The sequence below is a fragment of the Lissotriton vulgaris genome, chromosome 8, assembly GCF_964263255.1.
Source record: "Lissotriton vulgaris chromosome 8, aLisVul1.2, whole genome shotgun sequence".
Classification (NCBI taxonomy): domain Eukaryota; kingdom Metazoa; phylum Chordata; class Amphibia; order Caudata; family Salamandridae; genus Lissotriton; species Lissotriton vulgaris.
The window spans coordinates 482,068,893-482,086,293 of NC_141696.1; the positions used below are offsets into that span (position 1 = coordinate 482,068,893).

The 17,401-nt window shown below is 44.2% G+C and overlaps 1 protein-coding gene across 2 annotated transcripts in view; it reads right to left on the reverse strand.

Annotated features, from left to right (window-relative positions):
* The window catches only part of LOC147697215 (E3 SUMO-protein ligase RanBP2-like), an 852,038-nt gene that overhangs the window by 340,766 nt on the left and 493,871 nt on the right, over positions 1–17,401 (reverse strand). For both annotated transcript variants that reach the window (XM_086934289.1, XM_086934288.1), the window contains exon 17: positions 7,995–8,078. In XM_086934289.1, coding sequence (XP_086790415.1) covers positions 7,995–8,078 — 84 coding nt within the window. The remainder of the gene's footprint in view (positions 1–7,994; positions 8,079–17,401) is intronic.

Below are 17,401 nucleotides of genomic sequence, written 5' to 3' on the forward strand. Positions count from 1 at the left end.
TTCCTGGTCTTCGTTGTGGAACAGGGACTGTTTCTACGGCATCTTTCTGAAGAAGACTGTTCAACTCCCCTTGCAACAAGTGGTGTTTTTGGAGATATGTTTCTCGCGGAGGTACTAATGGAGGTGGGGATTTGAATCTGAGCAAATAGCCATGCTGCACAATATTCAGCACCCACTTGTCTATGTTATTTTTTTCCACTCTTCCAGATGAAACATAATACTTTCCGCCACCGGAGTGGTTAAAAGGCATGGAGGAAGCCATAGCTCATTGCTTTGCTGGTTGCTTTGTTGTAGAAGATGACTGTCTTACAGCTCCCCTTCCTCTACCAGGCCTTCTCTGATGGTAGTGAGACCTGGTTTGATTTTGATGCTGAGTGAACAGGTGAGGGGTTTGAACCCTCCGCTGGAAGGAGCGCCGGTGGTAGGGTCGGAACTTCAGTCGAAATTCCTTTCACTTTTCCAATCCAACGTCTTTTAGAGTGTCCAACTCTGTTTTCATTTTGGACATTTCATCGTCCGCATGATATCCAAATAGAGAGGAGTCATTGAAAGGGAGATTCACAATTCTCTGCTGTGCATCCGGTTTCAGCCCCGTAAGACGCAGCCAGGCTGAGCATCTAGAGCAGATGTCATGGGAGTAGCCATGGGCAGCCATATCTGATGAGTCTGTCACTGCACTAATAACTTGGTTTGCCACCAAGCCACCTGCTTGCAGGATTTCTTGAAAACCTTGCTGATCTTCTTTCGGCAGCTTTTCTGTGAACCGTGACAAGGAGTCCCAGAGTGATCTGTCATACCTCCCCAGGAGAGCTGAAGAACTAGCCACCTTCATCACTGGCCACCTTCATCACTGATGCAGAAGTGTTACACATTCTTTTGCCCATAGAGTCCATGCTTTAGTGTCCTTCTCCAGGGGAATGGAGGAGGAGGCTGCCACTGAATGTGCCTTCCTGCCTGCCGCCACTTTGACTGAGTATGGAGGCTGATCCAATCGAAGGAAAATCGGATCCTGATTGGTGGCCTTGTACTTCTTAGAAATACGTGGGGGAGCTGAACCCATGGTAGCCAGGAACAGAAAAGTCTGCATCGCTGGTTCTAACAGACCTGGGACTAAAGGGAGCAAAGGTTTCGCGAGGATCTGTGATGCAGGGTCTCAGAAATTACAGATGTAGAGACTTTCGGTGCCGACATATTAATGTTCAGTTTGCTGGCATCCCTGCATAGAACCTCATTAAAAGTCCCTATATTGTCAATTTGGGACACTCTGGATGGAGGTGTCACAGAAAGAGTTGGAGAATAGTCTCTAAATGGAAGACCTTGAGGATGAGGACCATGACAGTGACCTTCGTCTCCTTTTTGGTGTGGAAAAAAGACGAGATCCTGATTGCCCTGTGTCCTGGATTGTGAGAGTTGAGCTGACTGAGATCTAGCCCTTCCCGGGGCCCTGAGTGGAGAAGCCCTCATGGATGCAGTATGAGGGGGGTCCACCAGAGACTCTGGCGGGAGAATATGTTCTGGAGAAATCAGAGCCCTGACTTCTGTGTGGAACCTTCCAGTGTTGTACGCTCTCTAGACATCTTAGGGAAAGATTGACAGGAGGAGTCTTGTCTCCCGGAACCGGAGATCCCTCCGGTGTAATCTGTATGATGATAATGCCACTGGATGATGACCCTTCCCTCGACATTGAACATATGGTACTCAACGTCGACCTCGACCTGTCTGGCACTTCTCCTGAAGTGACCGCAGGGTTTTTCTCCCTCAACGTCGAACGATGTCTTGCCGATGACACGGAATGTGCCGACGTCGACTGCTCCTGTGGGGAGACATATGAGGAATCCCGTCTGTGCAAGGATGTTCTCAACCTCGGTCTCTTCAACATCGACTGTCCATGGGACTATAATAGATTCCTCGACGTCGACTGTCTATGGACTTTCTGCGGTGTATTCGACGTCTACCTCTTATGCGTTGATCGTTGTGACGGACGTGGAGTTCTCAAAACTGACTGCCTGTAGGTTTGTGAGTCTTTGCCGTTGAATGTCTCGACGACGACCTTTGTGAAGGCAGCAGCGATCTAGACGCCAACCGGTGTCTCAAAATCGACGGATGTTTCAACATCGTCTTAGGTCTCTCTGGACCAACTTACTTCGAGGCCAAAGTAGTATGCCTCGACGTCAACTTACTTTTCAGCGACAGAGGTTCTCGTCGCTTCGCCGGCGATCTATCCCTTGACGTTAATTGCTTCTGATAAAGGTTTTAAGGTGGCAGGAAAGTGGAGCTCATACAGGTAACCTTGACCTATATGGACATGTGGGGATTAGGAGTATGTGGTGCATCCAGATCAGAGGTAAGCCCAAAACCTTTGAAACAGGAGAAAGAGCTGAAAAACTCTTAATACAGTATACATAAACACAGTACTGGGCACACATGTATGATCATAAGTTGATACATTTGTAGATAATGAAGTCGTCAACACCGGTGGTTTTCTTTATGGATAGTTTTTAGGAGGATTTTCATGTGAAAAATTACAACTCCTCCAGCCGACACGTGTTTCGTCAACAGGTCAGTGCCTGTGACTCTTCAGGGCTGGGGAACAATGTGGCAAGGAGAGAATACATAAATAATCAAGTGAATAACAGTAGGTATAAATAGAGCAAGGTGGGAGCATTTGTAGGTGAGGAGTATACAAAAACACCCATTACTAGTAGAAACCCTATCGAGACCAAAATATCAAAATCAAGAGGAAGAGCTTACAGTCGAAGAGAGCATGTATTTTTCAGTACAATCCGACAGGCACAGGGTATCTGGAGTTTTTAATTCACTTGGAAGGCATACATAGTAGTTATTCGCAAGAAATTTAGAAACAGAGGGGAAACTGAGTGGAGAAGTGTGGCTCAATGGTTAGAGCGGCAGACCCTGATGCAGAGGTCTAGCCCGGGACCAGGGTTCAATGCTCTGCCTCGGCGGGTCTTGGGCTAAAAAATTCCACGGACCTGATAATTCTCGCCTCGGTGCCTATTCCAATCATGGAGTCCCACTCTGCAACTCTGGGCAATAGCTTGCTTAATCTCCACAACGGCCCCCACAACGCTAAGGATGCCTGGCCTCCACCTTGGGGGTGCCCAGGAGTGGACGCCTCACAGGGAAAGCCAGGATGGGTTCCACAGTGGTATTCGTACAAGCGCCTTGAGACCCTTGCGGGTGAGTAGTGCGCTATACAAGTATCAATTTACAATGATAAGTGATTCACCTGGCCAGTGCTCTCGAATAGTGCTTCTCAGGGAATACGCGAGCGTAACCAACTAGGTCGTTTTGAACAACACACTAGTACAAACATAGTACGACGGTAAAGACATGCACGGTCTCAAAATATTTATTCCAGTGCTAAGGTGCGACAAGAGAGCGTAAGTGCTTGCAACGAATCTGTGGCGGTTAAAAAACACTAGGTCATGCGAAATAGTTATGCAGCAAGGGTCAAAGACCACAATACAGAAAGGATCGGGTAAAATGCTATATGTTGAATCAACATAACTATTCAAAAATGCCGCTGTGTCGAATAATATAAACTATTCTACTAGTGGTGCGTAAAGGTGTGCGGTGAAAGTGACGGATAGAAGAAAAACGTGATAGCAAAATACATATATTCTGAATTTACGAGTACAAAATTAATTCAGCGATGAGATGGTTGCGTGTGCAAGGAGTCAAATTCAGTATGCTGAGGGCCAAGAGAAGAGGCCAGTGCGGTTACCATGATAACTATTTCCCATGACCTTGTGTTTTTTAACCGCCACAGATTTGTTGCAAGCACTTACGCTCTCTTGTCGCACCTTAGCACGGGTATAAATATTTTGAGACCTTGCATGTCTTTACAGTCTTACTATGTTTGTACTAGTGTGTTGTTCGAGAGCGCTGGCCAGGTGAATCACTCATCATTCCCCTCTCAGTTTCTAAATTCCTTGCGATTAACTACTATGTATGCCTTCCAAGCGAATTAAAAACTCCAGATACCCTGTGCCTGTCGGATTTTAGTTAAAAAATACATGCTCTCTTCGACTGTAAGCTCTTCCTCTTGATTTTGATATTTTGGTCTTGATAGGGTTTCCACTAGTAATGGGTGTTTTTGTATACACCTCACCTACAAATGCTCCCACCTTGCTCTATTTATACCTACTGTTATTCACTTGATTATTTATGTATTCTCTCCTTGCCACATTGTTCCCCAGCCCTGAAGAGTCAGAGGCACTGACCTGTTGATGAAACACGTGTCGGCTGGCGTGGTTGTAATTTTTCACATGAAAATCCTCAAAAACTATCCATAAAGAAAACCACCGGTGTTGACAACTTCATTATCTACAAATGTATCAACTTATGATCATACATGTGTGCCCAGTACTGTGTTAATGTCCCTTGACGTTGTTGCATGCCTTACTTGCTTTTCAGACGTCGATCTCGATGCCGACGGCAAACAATCAAGAATCTGCTTACTTTTTTACGCTGAGGGAGCGGATCAACACAGTTTTTTGTGTTTTCCTGAGAGGAGGGCTCTTTGAAGGCAGGACTGCTCTTAAGACCACTTTTAGAATGTCCTTTTCCTCTCTCCAGCAAGGCCTGAAGTCTAATCTTCTCTCTGTCATGCAGAGTTCTTCTGGAGAATTGCTGGCAGTTATAGCATTTCTCTGGATTGTGTGAAGATGGCAAACACACGATGTACACAGAGTGAGGGTCTGATTTTGCCATTTTCGTCCCACAGGAAGGACATTAGTGGACTAAAGCTGCCATTTCTGACAGAAAATAGTTGTTAAATGTGTCAGAAAATAACTGAAAACAGTTATCAGCAGTCACAAATGTCGAATAAAGATGAAACAAACCAATTTCTGACTAGAAAAACTCAAAAACTGACGAGCTCAAGCTCCAGGATCCTCACAGAAGGTGCCTGAAAAAAGAACTGACATGTGACCTGTAGTACATGAAGGGAGCAGGGGGCTCCTGGTGGTCTTAAAGGCACAGTGTCCAGGTTTTTGCAATCCTTAAAGCAAAGGTTCCATTTTTTTTTATAATACAGTGACTTTTTCTTCACCTATGCAACCTATGGGCTAATTGTCTTGGAACACTTTTGGAGTGTATGTTCTCTATTACAGTATTTATATGTGGAATTATTTTCATTTGAAGAGAAATCCATGTAATTTTGGCATATTAGCCTATTGGAACTATAATAGGCTGCATGTTTATGTATGTATATATGTATGTTTTGGAAGTACTCTGTACTTGTTTGTCTAAACATACACATATCTATGTATTTCTATATATGCTACGGGGTCCCACACGTGGGTGGGAATTATTCAATGCTTATGACTTTGATGAGTATCCCCTGGAAGAGAAGTTTCCTTTACACACCCTGTAGTTAGGGGTTTCTGTTGGGTGTCACTTCCCCAATACTCATCTAAGCCTAATTGTGACAGGGATGCCTTTAAGTTGGTCAGTCACTTCATTCTCTTGCCCATGTCCAAGTCTGGCATTTCATTAAAAGCACTAAAGTAATCTTCAGGGGCCGGGGAAGACTACAGGCTCCGCCAGTATAGCACCGGCCTTAATTTAGCCCAAACCATATTAGATTTTATACATGTCCCACAACAAAGGGAGCAATGGCGTGCATATAGGTAGATTCAACATTGATGTTCTAAAATAATTTTCTGCATTTGCCAGAGTTGTCAGCGCAGTGTGTCCCTACACCTCAGTTCCATATGGGGCGCTCCCTACAATCTTAATCTGGTAGATGTTAAGGGCTGGCAATACCCGCCTTGTTTTTGCAGAATTATAGAGCCACAGTATCCCAGATGCTTGTTGGCATACGTTTAAGCTACTTTTCCTGATTTTAGGAAGCAGGCACATATTCAATGTTTGCCTAAAGCCCAAGTAATCAAAATCCCACATTTTGCCCAGACTGCGGCCACCCAAATTTGATAAACCCTTTGAATGTCTTTTGTGGGTCTATGGACATAAATTTGTATTTCCCCTGGTTTATTTCTAGACCCCGATATGCACAGAAAATTGCAAAGTGGTCCACTAAGGTCTGTAGATCAGCTGGAGTTTTGGACACCAGCAAGGTGCCATCAGCAAGTAGGAGTAAAGGAATCTTACGCCAGCAATCATTGGTGCATCACTCCTACAGTCCTCCTATTGGGGCACAACATTGTTTAGGTACAGGGAAAAGAGAGTGGGAGCTAACACACACCACTGTTGCACCATCTCCTATCAGTTCCGCGAGCTCGCCTTGCTGTGTCCAGTGTCCTTGCACGTAGGTGTCTGAGTGCAAGCAAATTAGAACATCTGGCAAGGCTGGCGGGATCCCATTTTCTTTCAGTACCTCCCAGAGCTTACTATGAGGGACCAGGTCAACTGTGGATTTTAAATCCACAAAACTTCATATAAATGGGCTTTCTGGAGGACTACTGTCTTCCAGTATAGATCTAGAAATGTAAACACCTGGTCAATGGTGCTGAAGGGTTTCCTAAAACCTGCCTGCAAACACGACAAGGCATTATAATCTTCTATCCATGCATTAAGCATGTTCAAGATCTGTCTGCAAACTACTTTCTGGGTGGCTAAGGATAATGTGTCCATAGTTCAATGGTAGATCCTTGGAACCCTTTTTGAATATGGGTACAATCTCAGTGGCTTTCTAGGAGATGTGAATCTCTGCTCCCTCTAGTATCACATTTGAATGTGTGTTAACATAAATAGCCCAGTTCAGTGTCAGCAATAAAACAGGCCCCTGGGATCTCATCAGGGCCCACAGCTTTACCTGCCACAATATTCTTGATTGCACTTAAAAGATCTACAACCATTCAGGATTTCATGGTATTTCTCCCTTGCCTTTGTTATATTTTGCATCTAGTTCCAAAGAAAACCTAAAAATTATACAACTATATTGACCATATCATGCATTTTTTGTTGAGATATTCATTGTTTTACGGAGAAATATAAAAACTGCAACAAAAACAAAAAAAAGTCAGGGAAGGGGACAAAGGCATCTTGCCTCACGGCTCATCTACTGTGCTGGGTGAGGGCATGGCAATGTAGGGTGGGGGACAAGTACACAGACAACTCAGAAGACCGAACCAGCTATGGAAGATTCACTCTGTAGAGTGACTCAACAACAAAACAAATAGCTCCCAAAACCGCGAACAGGGTAAGGAGGCAAGTACTAGGGCCATGCACTAGGAAAAGGTCAGATGCAAGAAGAGGAAAGTGGCTACTGCAGAGCTGACCAGCAGGAAGAAAGCAATTGAGAGTTGGTTTGAAGCCATCTAATGGTAAGTAATGGGCATCCTCCGAGCCCTCTACCAGTAAACAGTGCAGGCGCTGTCTAGCCGAGACCTAAAAAGGCCAGTTGGAGGAGTACTTCCAGGACCTTGCTGTCCTCTAACCTAGCCATTAGTTTAAAGTGCATGACATCCACGCACTCAAGCCCTTGCAGGGGATGACTATTCTCTCTCGGTGGGGTGTCCTCTCCCAAACTGCCACCCTAAAGGGACTGCTTTCACTCTCCACTGAGGTGTGAAGTGGTGATTCTTATATGCAAAAGTCCTTTGACACAGCTGGAAAACTAGACATTTCCAATGAGGGGGCGCAGACAACTCCTAAGACCCATCACTCAAAAAGAGTACACCGTCCAAGGTAGCTTCCTCATTTTCTCAAGTGGCTCTTTCTCTGAAGAATTGGAGAAGTGTGATGGTTTCTGGAATCCTTTCAATTAGATTTCGAGTTTACACTTGATTTTCTGTCTCTCGGACAGGCTTCCACCCCAAATAAATTGTTCTTTAGTATTTACAGTGGAAATAATACCAGAAAATCTGTAATTGTATTGTGATATTAAAAGGCCACACTTTGCACATGAAGTAAATATGAAGCACAGTATTCTCTGCCTTTATAGGTGACTTTAGATAATAAATTAATTTACAGAAAGCACATTACTTTGAAAGTATATCATGCTTTACCTTAAGTGCTTCCACCCTGTGACAAAGCATCTGAAGTAAGGACTTCTGATCTTCTGCCCAGCGAGGTGGGGTTTTTGGAGAGAGCTAAGGAAACAAATGAATTAGAATATGCAAAGTACAAGTTTGTTATGATAATTCCACATGCTTAATAGATAACTTTCACATTTTTTTTTCACCCAATGAAAACTCTAGCTCCCTCCTCCTCATGAATCAACACCCCCAAGGAGGCCCAACCACCCACCACCAGACAAAAGTGGGGAATTGATGCTGCTCCAAGTTTCTGTCATGAGTCAATCAGGGTGATGCTAGAGCCCAATATGACCGACGTCTGTACTTTTATTCATTGAGGAACTGTTAGCAGTTCTAACAAATATTATTTATAGCATCAAGCGATACACACAAATATTAGCAGACTGCAGCGGTCACAGAGTGGTAGACTGATGAAACAGGAGAGAAGCAAACATTACAAGGTAGAATCTTTAAGCATGCATTCCAGGAATGATATTTGTGCAGAACCTTCTGCCATTATAATAGCATTGAAGTGCTTTGTCAAGCTGGGAGCACTTGTGTGCATACCGTGAAGTTCCTTAAATAATGTCTGTTGGTGTTTGACTATCAGGAGGTTAAGAGAGCTTATACATTCTCTCATTTAAAAGAGGCTTGCCAAGGTCAGAGTGAAAGTAGAAGTAGTTTGATCTTGATAAATCTTTGTAGCATCTTGTGTATGGAAGTACTAGCTACATTATGTGCATATTCAAATATTTGATGGTGTTTAAGGAAGGGGAGATTCATTTATTCATGGCATCGTGTTTCCTGATGAAGTCAATGGGACAGGACATTGTATTTGAAACTCTATAAAGGAAGAGGCGGCTTTGAGTTTATGAAGGAAGTACCAGAAAGAACAACCAAATAATTCAAATATTCTGAAAGCTTGAAATGACACGTGGAAGTCGGGAGACACCTAAAAGGTGAAGTTTGACAGAATGTAGGCATGGGAACAAGTCCGGGAGTTCCCAATGGAGGGCTCGGTTCACAGGGGTCCTGGGAGCAAGCCAGCACAGTCAGTTTTCAGGGTATATGTCGACAGGGCTTGTGCTTTGCAGGTCCTTGTGGTTGTCGGTCTAGCCAGTTGAGGGTGCAAAAATTAGGACAGCTGGGCGGACTCTGGAAGCTCGACGGCTGCTCGGTCTTGTTGAAGTCCGGTTTGGACACAAACAGGCTTTGGTTGCTGCAAGGGGTACGATACCCCGGTTATTGGTGCTCTGCGTCTCAGGTTGGTCCTGGTGTCTTAACACTTGGTGGGGAGACTGATCTGATCTTCTGGAGCATGCTGACCTCTTCCTTGGTGGCTACTTCGTCAGTAATACCAGGGAGGAGCAGCACCGTAAACCAGACTCTGCTGTTTTGGTGCCTGTTGACTGCAGGGGAGTAGCTCCTCTACTACAAGGGAGATTGCTGGTAATTTGTGAAGGGCTGGGAGTCTACAGGAGTTCTTTGTATAGGTTCAGCTTCAGGATGAGTTAGGTTATTCATAATTGTCAAGATTGGTGCTGGAAGGCAGGTTTTGGCCACACAATTAATTTTAAATCTTTTTTCTTGTGAGGAAGAATTCTCTCCTCCCCATATGAGGACCCAGGGAGGTCATTGAGATGTGTGCCATACAAAATAAGGGTTAGATAGCTATACACACACACACTACATTCTTCTTATCTTGTTTGCGTGTTAGTTCCTCCATATACATAGGAAAGGTGCTGAAGATGAAAAAGTGAGCAAATTGGTGAGAACTTGGCAATTAGATTCGGGTTGGTTGCTTACTAGAGGCATTTTCTATATTTGTCCATATATTTTCTTCACACATTTATGGTATATCCCTGGGCACTGGACTGGTCTTAAATGTAGAGCATAAACAGAGGGAGTTTCTAGATGGATACTAGAACAGATTCCTTCCTGAATGGTTAAAGGTGATCCCCTGTATTAAGAATTAAGTAAATGTCCAATTGACCAATATTTGTAAAGCGCGAACAACTACCCGAAGGTGTCAAGGCACTGGGGCCATCAGGAAGATTAAACGAGCTATTGTACAGAGTCACATGGTGTTGTGTTGATCTGCCGCCGGGATCGGACCGTGAGCCCTGATTCTGGAGTCAGTCACCCTGGCCTCTGTGCCACACCTCTTCCAAGTATGTTGTGTCTACCAAGTGCTTGGTTATGATTAATTGGTTTGAATGGAGGGCGCCCTGGATGCATTTCCCTCTATAGCTCCCAACGTTTGTAGAGGCAGGGTTTGGTTAACAGTCCTTAGCAAGTTTTCAGATCTCGTTTTCGCAGCTGTTCTTTGTCTTCTTATTTCGGGCCAGTCAAACCTGAGTTTCTAGCATCAGGGGCGCCACCTAAATATTTAATTTAGAAAGGTTAAGAGGAGTGACAGGTGGTAGACAGTGGGCTAATCTCCTTTAGGGTGATCACACCCCCACTTCCTGTGGGAAGTGGGCATAACCCGGACCCAATGAGCCTAACGCCACCAAAAACCAGGATGTTCAAATTCTAGTTTTCGTGTTCAGATCATTTAGCTCACCTTAGGGGTGGAACTGGCCTGATAGTGAATACACCTGACTAACTAATTTTCCCACCTAACCTGGTGCTAAATGGGCCTGGGGCAGGTGGTGGTGTTTCCCCTGTGTGGGGGAAGCCTGGGTCTCATATCAAAGGCAGTGAAGGCCTTTAAAGCCACCTGCCTTGATTTGCTGATTATTAGCCATACTGCTTGGAGTCATTGTTTCTGCCCTCAGAGTGCATGGGCTTTCACCTTCAGAGGGTCGCAAATCTGTGAATAATTTTTTTTTGTTTAGGTCTTAGCAGTAGGAAGAGGCTTTTGGATGAGTAAAAAGGAGTTTTGGAGGTGAGGAGTCAGAGGGGAGAGTTTAGAAATGTTTGTTTTAGCGGATCGGTGTAGTAAAAGGGTGTCAGATAATGCAAGGAGGGGTAGAGCAGGAGAGTCTAGAAAGGGTTATTTTGGCGATCATAGTAGTGGTAGGGGGTTTGGGATAAATGAGAGAGTGGATGTAGAGGATACATGATAGATGTATAGGATGAGAGATAGGGTAGTGCATTGGAAGGAGTAGTAGAAAGAAGTTTGAGATGAGTCAGAAGGTTGGGCTAGAAGATATATTGAGCGAAGTATAGGCTGAGAAATAGGCTAGTGTATTGGAAATGCTAAATTAGAAGAAAGTGATAAATATATAGATCCATAAGTACATTGAAAGTATATAGATACATAAAATGAGTAAGTATATTTAGATTAAATATATTGATAGAGGCACAGGATGAGAAATAGGGTAGTGCATTGGATATGCTTTTTCAAGAGAAAAGTAACAGACACACAGATCCAAGTATACGAAGGTACATAGATGCACAATGGAAGTATGTACATGTAGAACAAAGATGCTTTTTATTTATTGATTAATATTATTATTTATTTATTTATTTTTTCTTTTCTCTTAACTTAATTATTTTACATTTTTGATAATGTAATACACAAAGATAGGTACATATCTACAGTGAAAACAAATGCTTATATACAGAGGGATATGCTGTAAAGAACAAGTTACTTACCTTCGGTAACACTTTTTCTGGTAGATACAGTATCTGCCTGTGGATTCCTCACCTTGTGAACATCCCCCCTGCGTCAGCAGCATTCAGAAATTCTTTTTGTAGCTTCACGCCGACGTGGACCGACGTCACAGAGGCACAGCATATCGCGCGACTCCGCTGACGTCACCAACACCATATTAGGCCCACGCCAGCATGATGACATCAGTTCCGTCCTTTTTTCCGTGCCTTCGAGGCACACGGACGGACCAATGACAGTAGAAATATACACAGTATACACAATACACAAATATCAAGGTAACACACACAGTGTGAAACAAATGCAATCAACATTTGAAATAAAAATTCCGTGACAATAAAGCAAATACATTACAGTTACTCAGGTATAGAAGAGTGGACAACGGGGAGGCGGGTGGGTCAGTGAGGAATCCACAGGCAGATACTGTATCTACCAGAAGGAATATGCTACTTACCAGTATGCATCTGTTCTTGGCATGTAGGGCTGCTGACATTCATATCTGTGCATAGATCGCCGCCTAGTGTTGGGTCCGGATGATTGCACCTTATTGTCCTGGAAGAGTTTACGAAGTATCACAAGATAGGTGGCTCCTCCCTTGGACTACAGTGCGTATGGGCATCCTCTCCATCTTCAGATTATTTTTTGCCATTGTGGCAGAGATAGAGTATAGTTCAGTAAGAAATGTCCATGCAAAAGAGAGAAATGCTATAGCTGTAACAGGCACCGGGGAGGAGGGTGGGCGATACGAATGTCAGCAGCCCTACTTGCCAAGAACAGATGCATACTGGTAAGTAGCATATTCCGCTCGAGGCATGTGGGCTGCTGAATTCATATCTGTGCATAGACTGTATAGGAGTATCTCCTCTAGCGGTGGCTACCTGTGCCGGCTGCAGCAGTTTGAAAAAGAGTTTTAAGAACAGCCTGTCCTACAGCAGCTTGCTGTTTGGAATGTACGTCTACACAATGTTTTGTGAAAGTGTGTATGGTAGACCATGTGGCTGCTCTACAGATATCCTCAAGGGGAATATTTCCTAGGAAAGCCATGGATGCCCCCATTTTGCGTGTGGAGTGTGCTCTTGGGGGGACTGTTAAAGTGCGTTAAGCTTTTTGATAGCATATTTGAATGCATTTAACTATCCATCTGGCTATTCCTGACTTTGATATGGGATTTCCTTTGTGTTGCGGTGCGAAAGCAACAAACAACTGTTTTGTTTTACTGAATGCCTTTGTCCTGTCAACTTAATATAGCAGAGCTCTTTTGACATCTAGGGTGTGTAGGGCTCTTACAGCTACTGACTGTGGATTTTGGAAGAACACTGGCAGTTCTATAGATTGGTTGATGTGGAAATTGGATATGACTTTTGGCATAAACTTAGGGTTTGTTCTAAGTACTACCCAGTTTGCGTGTATTTGCATAAAGGGTTCTTGAATAGTTAGTGCTTGTAGCTCGCTAACTCTTCTAAGTTAGGTAATAGCAATAAGGAAAGCCACCTTCCATGTGAGAAATTGTAGTTCACATGAATGTAGGGGTTCAAAGGGAGGCTCCATAAGTCTGGGGAGTACAATGTTTAGATTCCAGACTGGTGAAGGTGAGTTTTTTGGAGGAATTACTCTTTTGAGGCCCTCCATGAACGCTTTTATTGCTGGTACTCTAAACAGTGAAAATTGTTGTCTGTTTTAGAGGTATGCTGCTATAGCAGCTAAGTGTAGTCTTGTAGAAGAATAAGCTAGGTTGCACCTTTAAAGGTGCAACAGGTAGCATATGATGATTTGTATAGAAGCATCTAATGAATTGATTTGGTTATTGTTACAGTAAATAACAAATCTTTTCCATTTAGCGGCATTACATGCCCTAGTTGTTGGCCTTCTTGCCTCCTTAATAATGTTCATGTAGTCTGGAGGCAAGTTAAGGTATCCGAACTCGAAGACTTCAGGAGCCAGATCGCTAGGTTCAACTGATTGGGATCTGGGTGTTTGATTTCTCCATGGCTCTGAGTCAGAAGATTGGGTGTGAGTTTTAGTCTTTGATGAGGCACTACTGAAAGTTCTAGGAACGTTGTGTACCATGGTTGCCTTGCCCATGTTGGAGCAACTAGGATCATTGTGACTGACTGTTGCCGGAGTTTGCATGCTACTACTGGAATTAGTGGAGCTGGGGGAAAAGCGTACGCAAATCTGCCTGACAAGTTCATCCATATCGCATTGCCCTGTGACAACGGATGTGGGAACCTGGCGGCAAAGTATTAGCATTTTGTGTTTTGTTTTGTGGCAAACAGGTCTATTTCTGGGTGCCCCCATTTTTGAAAGAATGGTTGGAGGACTTGAGGGTGAATCTCCCATTCGTGTAGCTGCTGGCTGTGTCTGCTGAGTAGATCCGCTATGTGATTGTCCTTCCCTGGGAGGTGTTCTGCCAGGAGAAAGATGTTTTTTGTAATTGCCCACTTCCATATGCTTTGCGCTAAGTGAGACAGTTGTAGAGAGTGCGTTCCTCCCTGTTTTTGTATGTAGTACATGGCTGTCATGTTGTCCGTCCGGATCAACACAGTCTTGTTGTACAGGTGCTTCTGAAATGCTTTTAGAGCTAGAAATATTGCTAGCAACTCCAAATGGTTGATATGCAATTTTTTCTGCTGAGTTGTCCAAAGTCCCTGCACTGTGTATTGGAGTACGTGGGCTCCCCAACCTAACAGTGATGCGTCTGCTGTTAACACTATCTGTGGAACCTGCTCTTGGAACAGTCGTCCTTTGGAAAGGTTTTGTGGGTTCCACCACTGCAGAGAGTTGATGCACGACTGTTTACCAACACTAGGTCCTTTAATAGTCCCTGAGCTTGGTTCCACTGGTTTGCTAGGCATTCCTGCAGTAGACACATGTGATGTCGGGCATGAGGGACAATGAAAATGCAGGAGGCCATCATGCCTATGAGCTGCATGAACACTCGAGCTGACAGGGAGTGTTGTGGTTGGAATTTGCGAATAAGCATTTGCATACTGGTTATTCTCGCTGCGTTTGGATATGCCTTTGCTAGCGAGGTGTTTATAGTAGCTCCCAGATATTGATGTATGTGGGATGGCTGTAGGTTGGATTTTGGGTAGTTTATTGAAAAACCTAAGCTGTGTAGCAGCTGAAGTGTTTGAGACATATGGCTTTTGTACTGTTTGTACGATTTTGCTTGTATCAGCCAATCGTCCAAGTATGGATAAACGTGAATGTGTTGTCTCCTTAAATGTGCAGCTACTGTCGCTAGACATTTTGTGAACACTCTTGGAGCTGTGGTCACCCAAAGGGGAGAACTTTGAATTGATAGTGCTGGTTTTGGATTGTGAACCGGAGATACTTTCTGTGAGAAAGATGTATAGGTATGTGGAAGTATGCATCCTTGAGGTCTAAGATTGCTAGGAAGTCTCCTTGCCTTAGCAACGGTAGGACTTGCTGTAGAGTGATCATGTGGAAGTGCTCCGAAAGTATATACTGGTTTAGGGGTCTGAGGTCCAGTATTGGTCTGAAGGACCAGTCTTTCTTGGGAATGAGAAAGTATAGTGAGTATACTCCTGTTCCTTGGTGCTGGAGAGGGACTGGCTTTATGGCCCCCTTTTCCAGCATACTTTTCGCCTCTTGTTGTAAGAGAGCGATGTGTTCTGTGGACATTGGACGGTATTTGGGTGGTATGTTGGGTGGAGTAGAAGTCAGTTCTAGACGGTAGCCATACTGGATAATTTGTCTTACCCACCTGTCTGTGGTAATGTTGTTCCAGACTGGTAGGAACTGTTGTATTCTTCCTCCGACCGGTGTTATGTGGTCTGGAGGTAGTGTATTGAAGTCACTATTTTGTGGCAGTGGAGGTTCTGTTGTTATTGCCTCCACCTACTTTCCTCCCCTTATTGCTATTTCCTCTGTATCCACCTCAATTGGGACTTTTATTGAAGCTGGACTGGGTATTGGCTTTATATGCCGAGGTACCTTGTGCGGTGTTGCCTCGTGCAGCTCCTCTGTATGATGAGCACCGAAAGGAGCTTTTATGCTGTTGGAACTGCAACGCACCCATTGACTTTGCAGTCTCAGTGTCTTTTTTCATTTGATCCAGAATATTATCTACTGCTGGTCCAAAGAGGAAGTCTGGATTGACCGGCTTGTTTAGAATAGTAGATTGCACCTCGCTTTTAAAGCCTGAGATGCGTAGCCATGCGTGTCGTCTTAGCAAGACACTAGTGTTAACGGATCTTCCTGCGGTATCTGCTGCGTCTAATGCACATTTAATGGAAGCATTTGTGATGAGTTTCCCCTCCTGAATAAGAGCATCAGCTTGTTCTTTGAATGGCTCAGGTAGATGTTGCATTATGCTCTTTAGTCTATCGTAGTGTGCCCTGTCGTAGCGAGCTAGTAGGGCCTGCGTGTTGGCTATTCTCCATGAATTGGCTGCCTGTGCAGCCACTCTTTTTCCTGAGGCTTCAAGGATTTTGGATTCCTTATCGGGAGGTGGTGCTTCTCCAGTTGTTTGGGAGTTAGCCATTTTACGTGCATTAGCTACAACTAGTGAATCCAATGGTGGTTGACTTCTAATGTATGTGGGGTCTGTAGGGGCAGGCCTATATTTTTTCTCAACCCTAGGGTTGATAACACGCGCTGTAGCTGTATCCTTAAAGATGTCATTGGCGTGTTTTAGCACACCCTTTAACATAGGGAGTGTTACAACTGTTCTCTCAGAAGAGGCAAATGTGTCAAAAAAGGAAATCCTCCTCTATTGGGTCACTATGCATATCAACATTGAGGTATAGTGCGGCCCTGTCCACTAGTAGGTTAAATGCTACTGTATCATCTGTGGGTGATGGTTTAACTGGATAGGAGGAGGGGTCAGGGATGGCTTGTGTATCATATGGGTCTTGTTGATTGTCCCATGTGTTATCCTCTGTCTCTTGGTCCTGTGGATAGTTATAATCCTGCTCAGGATCCTCTTCTTCATAATCTACATTATACTCTGTGTTGGAGAGTAAGGGGCATAAGGCGTGGTAGGCATAGTAGGAGAGACAGGTTTTTAAGGTCTAAGTGGAGAAGTGGCAGAGTCTTTCTTTTTCTTTAGAGGAATTGGTGTAGAAGGTTCAGTGTCCACAGGTCTCTTCTTTTTTCTGTAAACTGTTACTTTGCCAGTCTCAGGGTCTATGTACAGTTTAGATTGTTCCTCTTCTATAGGATCAGGGTGAAAGAGTTCTTCTTCCACTGTCCTTGGTTTTGGAGTCGAATCCTTTGGTTTTGTCTTTTTTGGTTCGACGTTTGTTTTTGGATCGACAGGTTTTGTAGGCTTAGGTGTTTTTTCAGCCTTTTTCGGGTCGACCGTTTTATTTAGGAGTTTCGACCTTCTTTTGTTGATTCTCCTTTGTCGAATCGATTGGTTTCTTCGGTTCAACTGTGTTCTTGGGAGCAGTTATGCTCGGGTCGATTGGTTTTGGCACAACCTTCTTTGATTGGACTGCTTTCGGTTCGTCAAATTTCGGTTTCGGCTCGATCGGCTTTTTCGGGGCGACGCTAGAGTCGATGCCCATCTTCAGGTCGACGACCTTTGGTTGTAAAGACTTACGCAGCACGTCGAGTCTCGGCGGCCTTTGGGTCTGTGACTTTCGGTACGATGACCTTCTGTCCGACAGCCTTCGGATCGACAACCTTTGGTTTTTTGAGAACGTGACATGGAACTTGAGTGTCAAAAGGCTTTTTCTTGGTATTCGTAGCTGAGCTTGAATGCAGGGCTATTGAATCAATGTCTTGATCTTGGCTAAGGCCTGTTGGC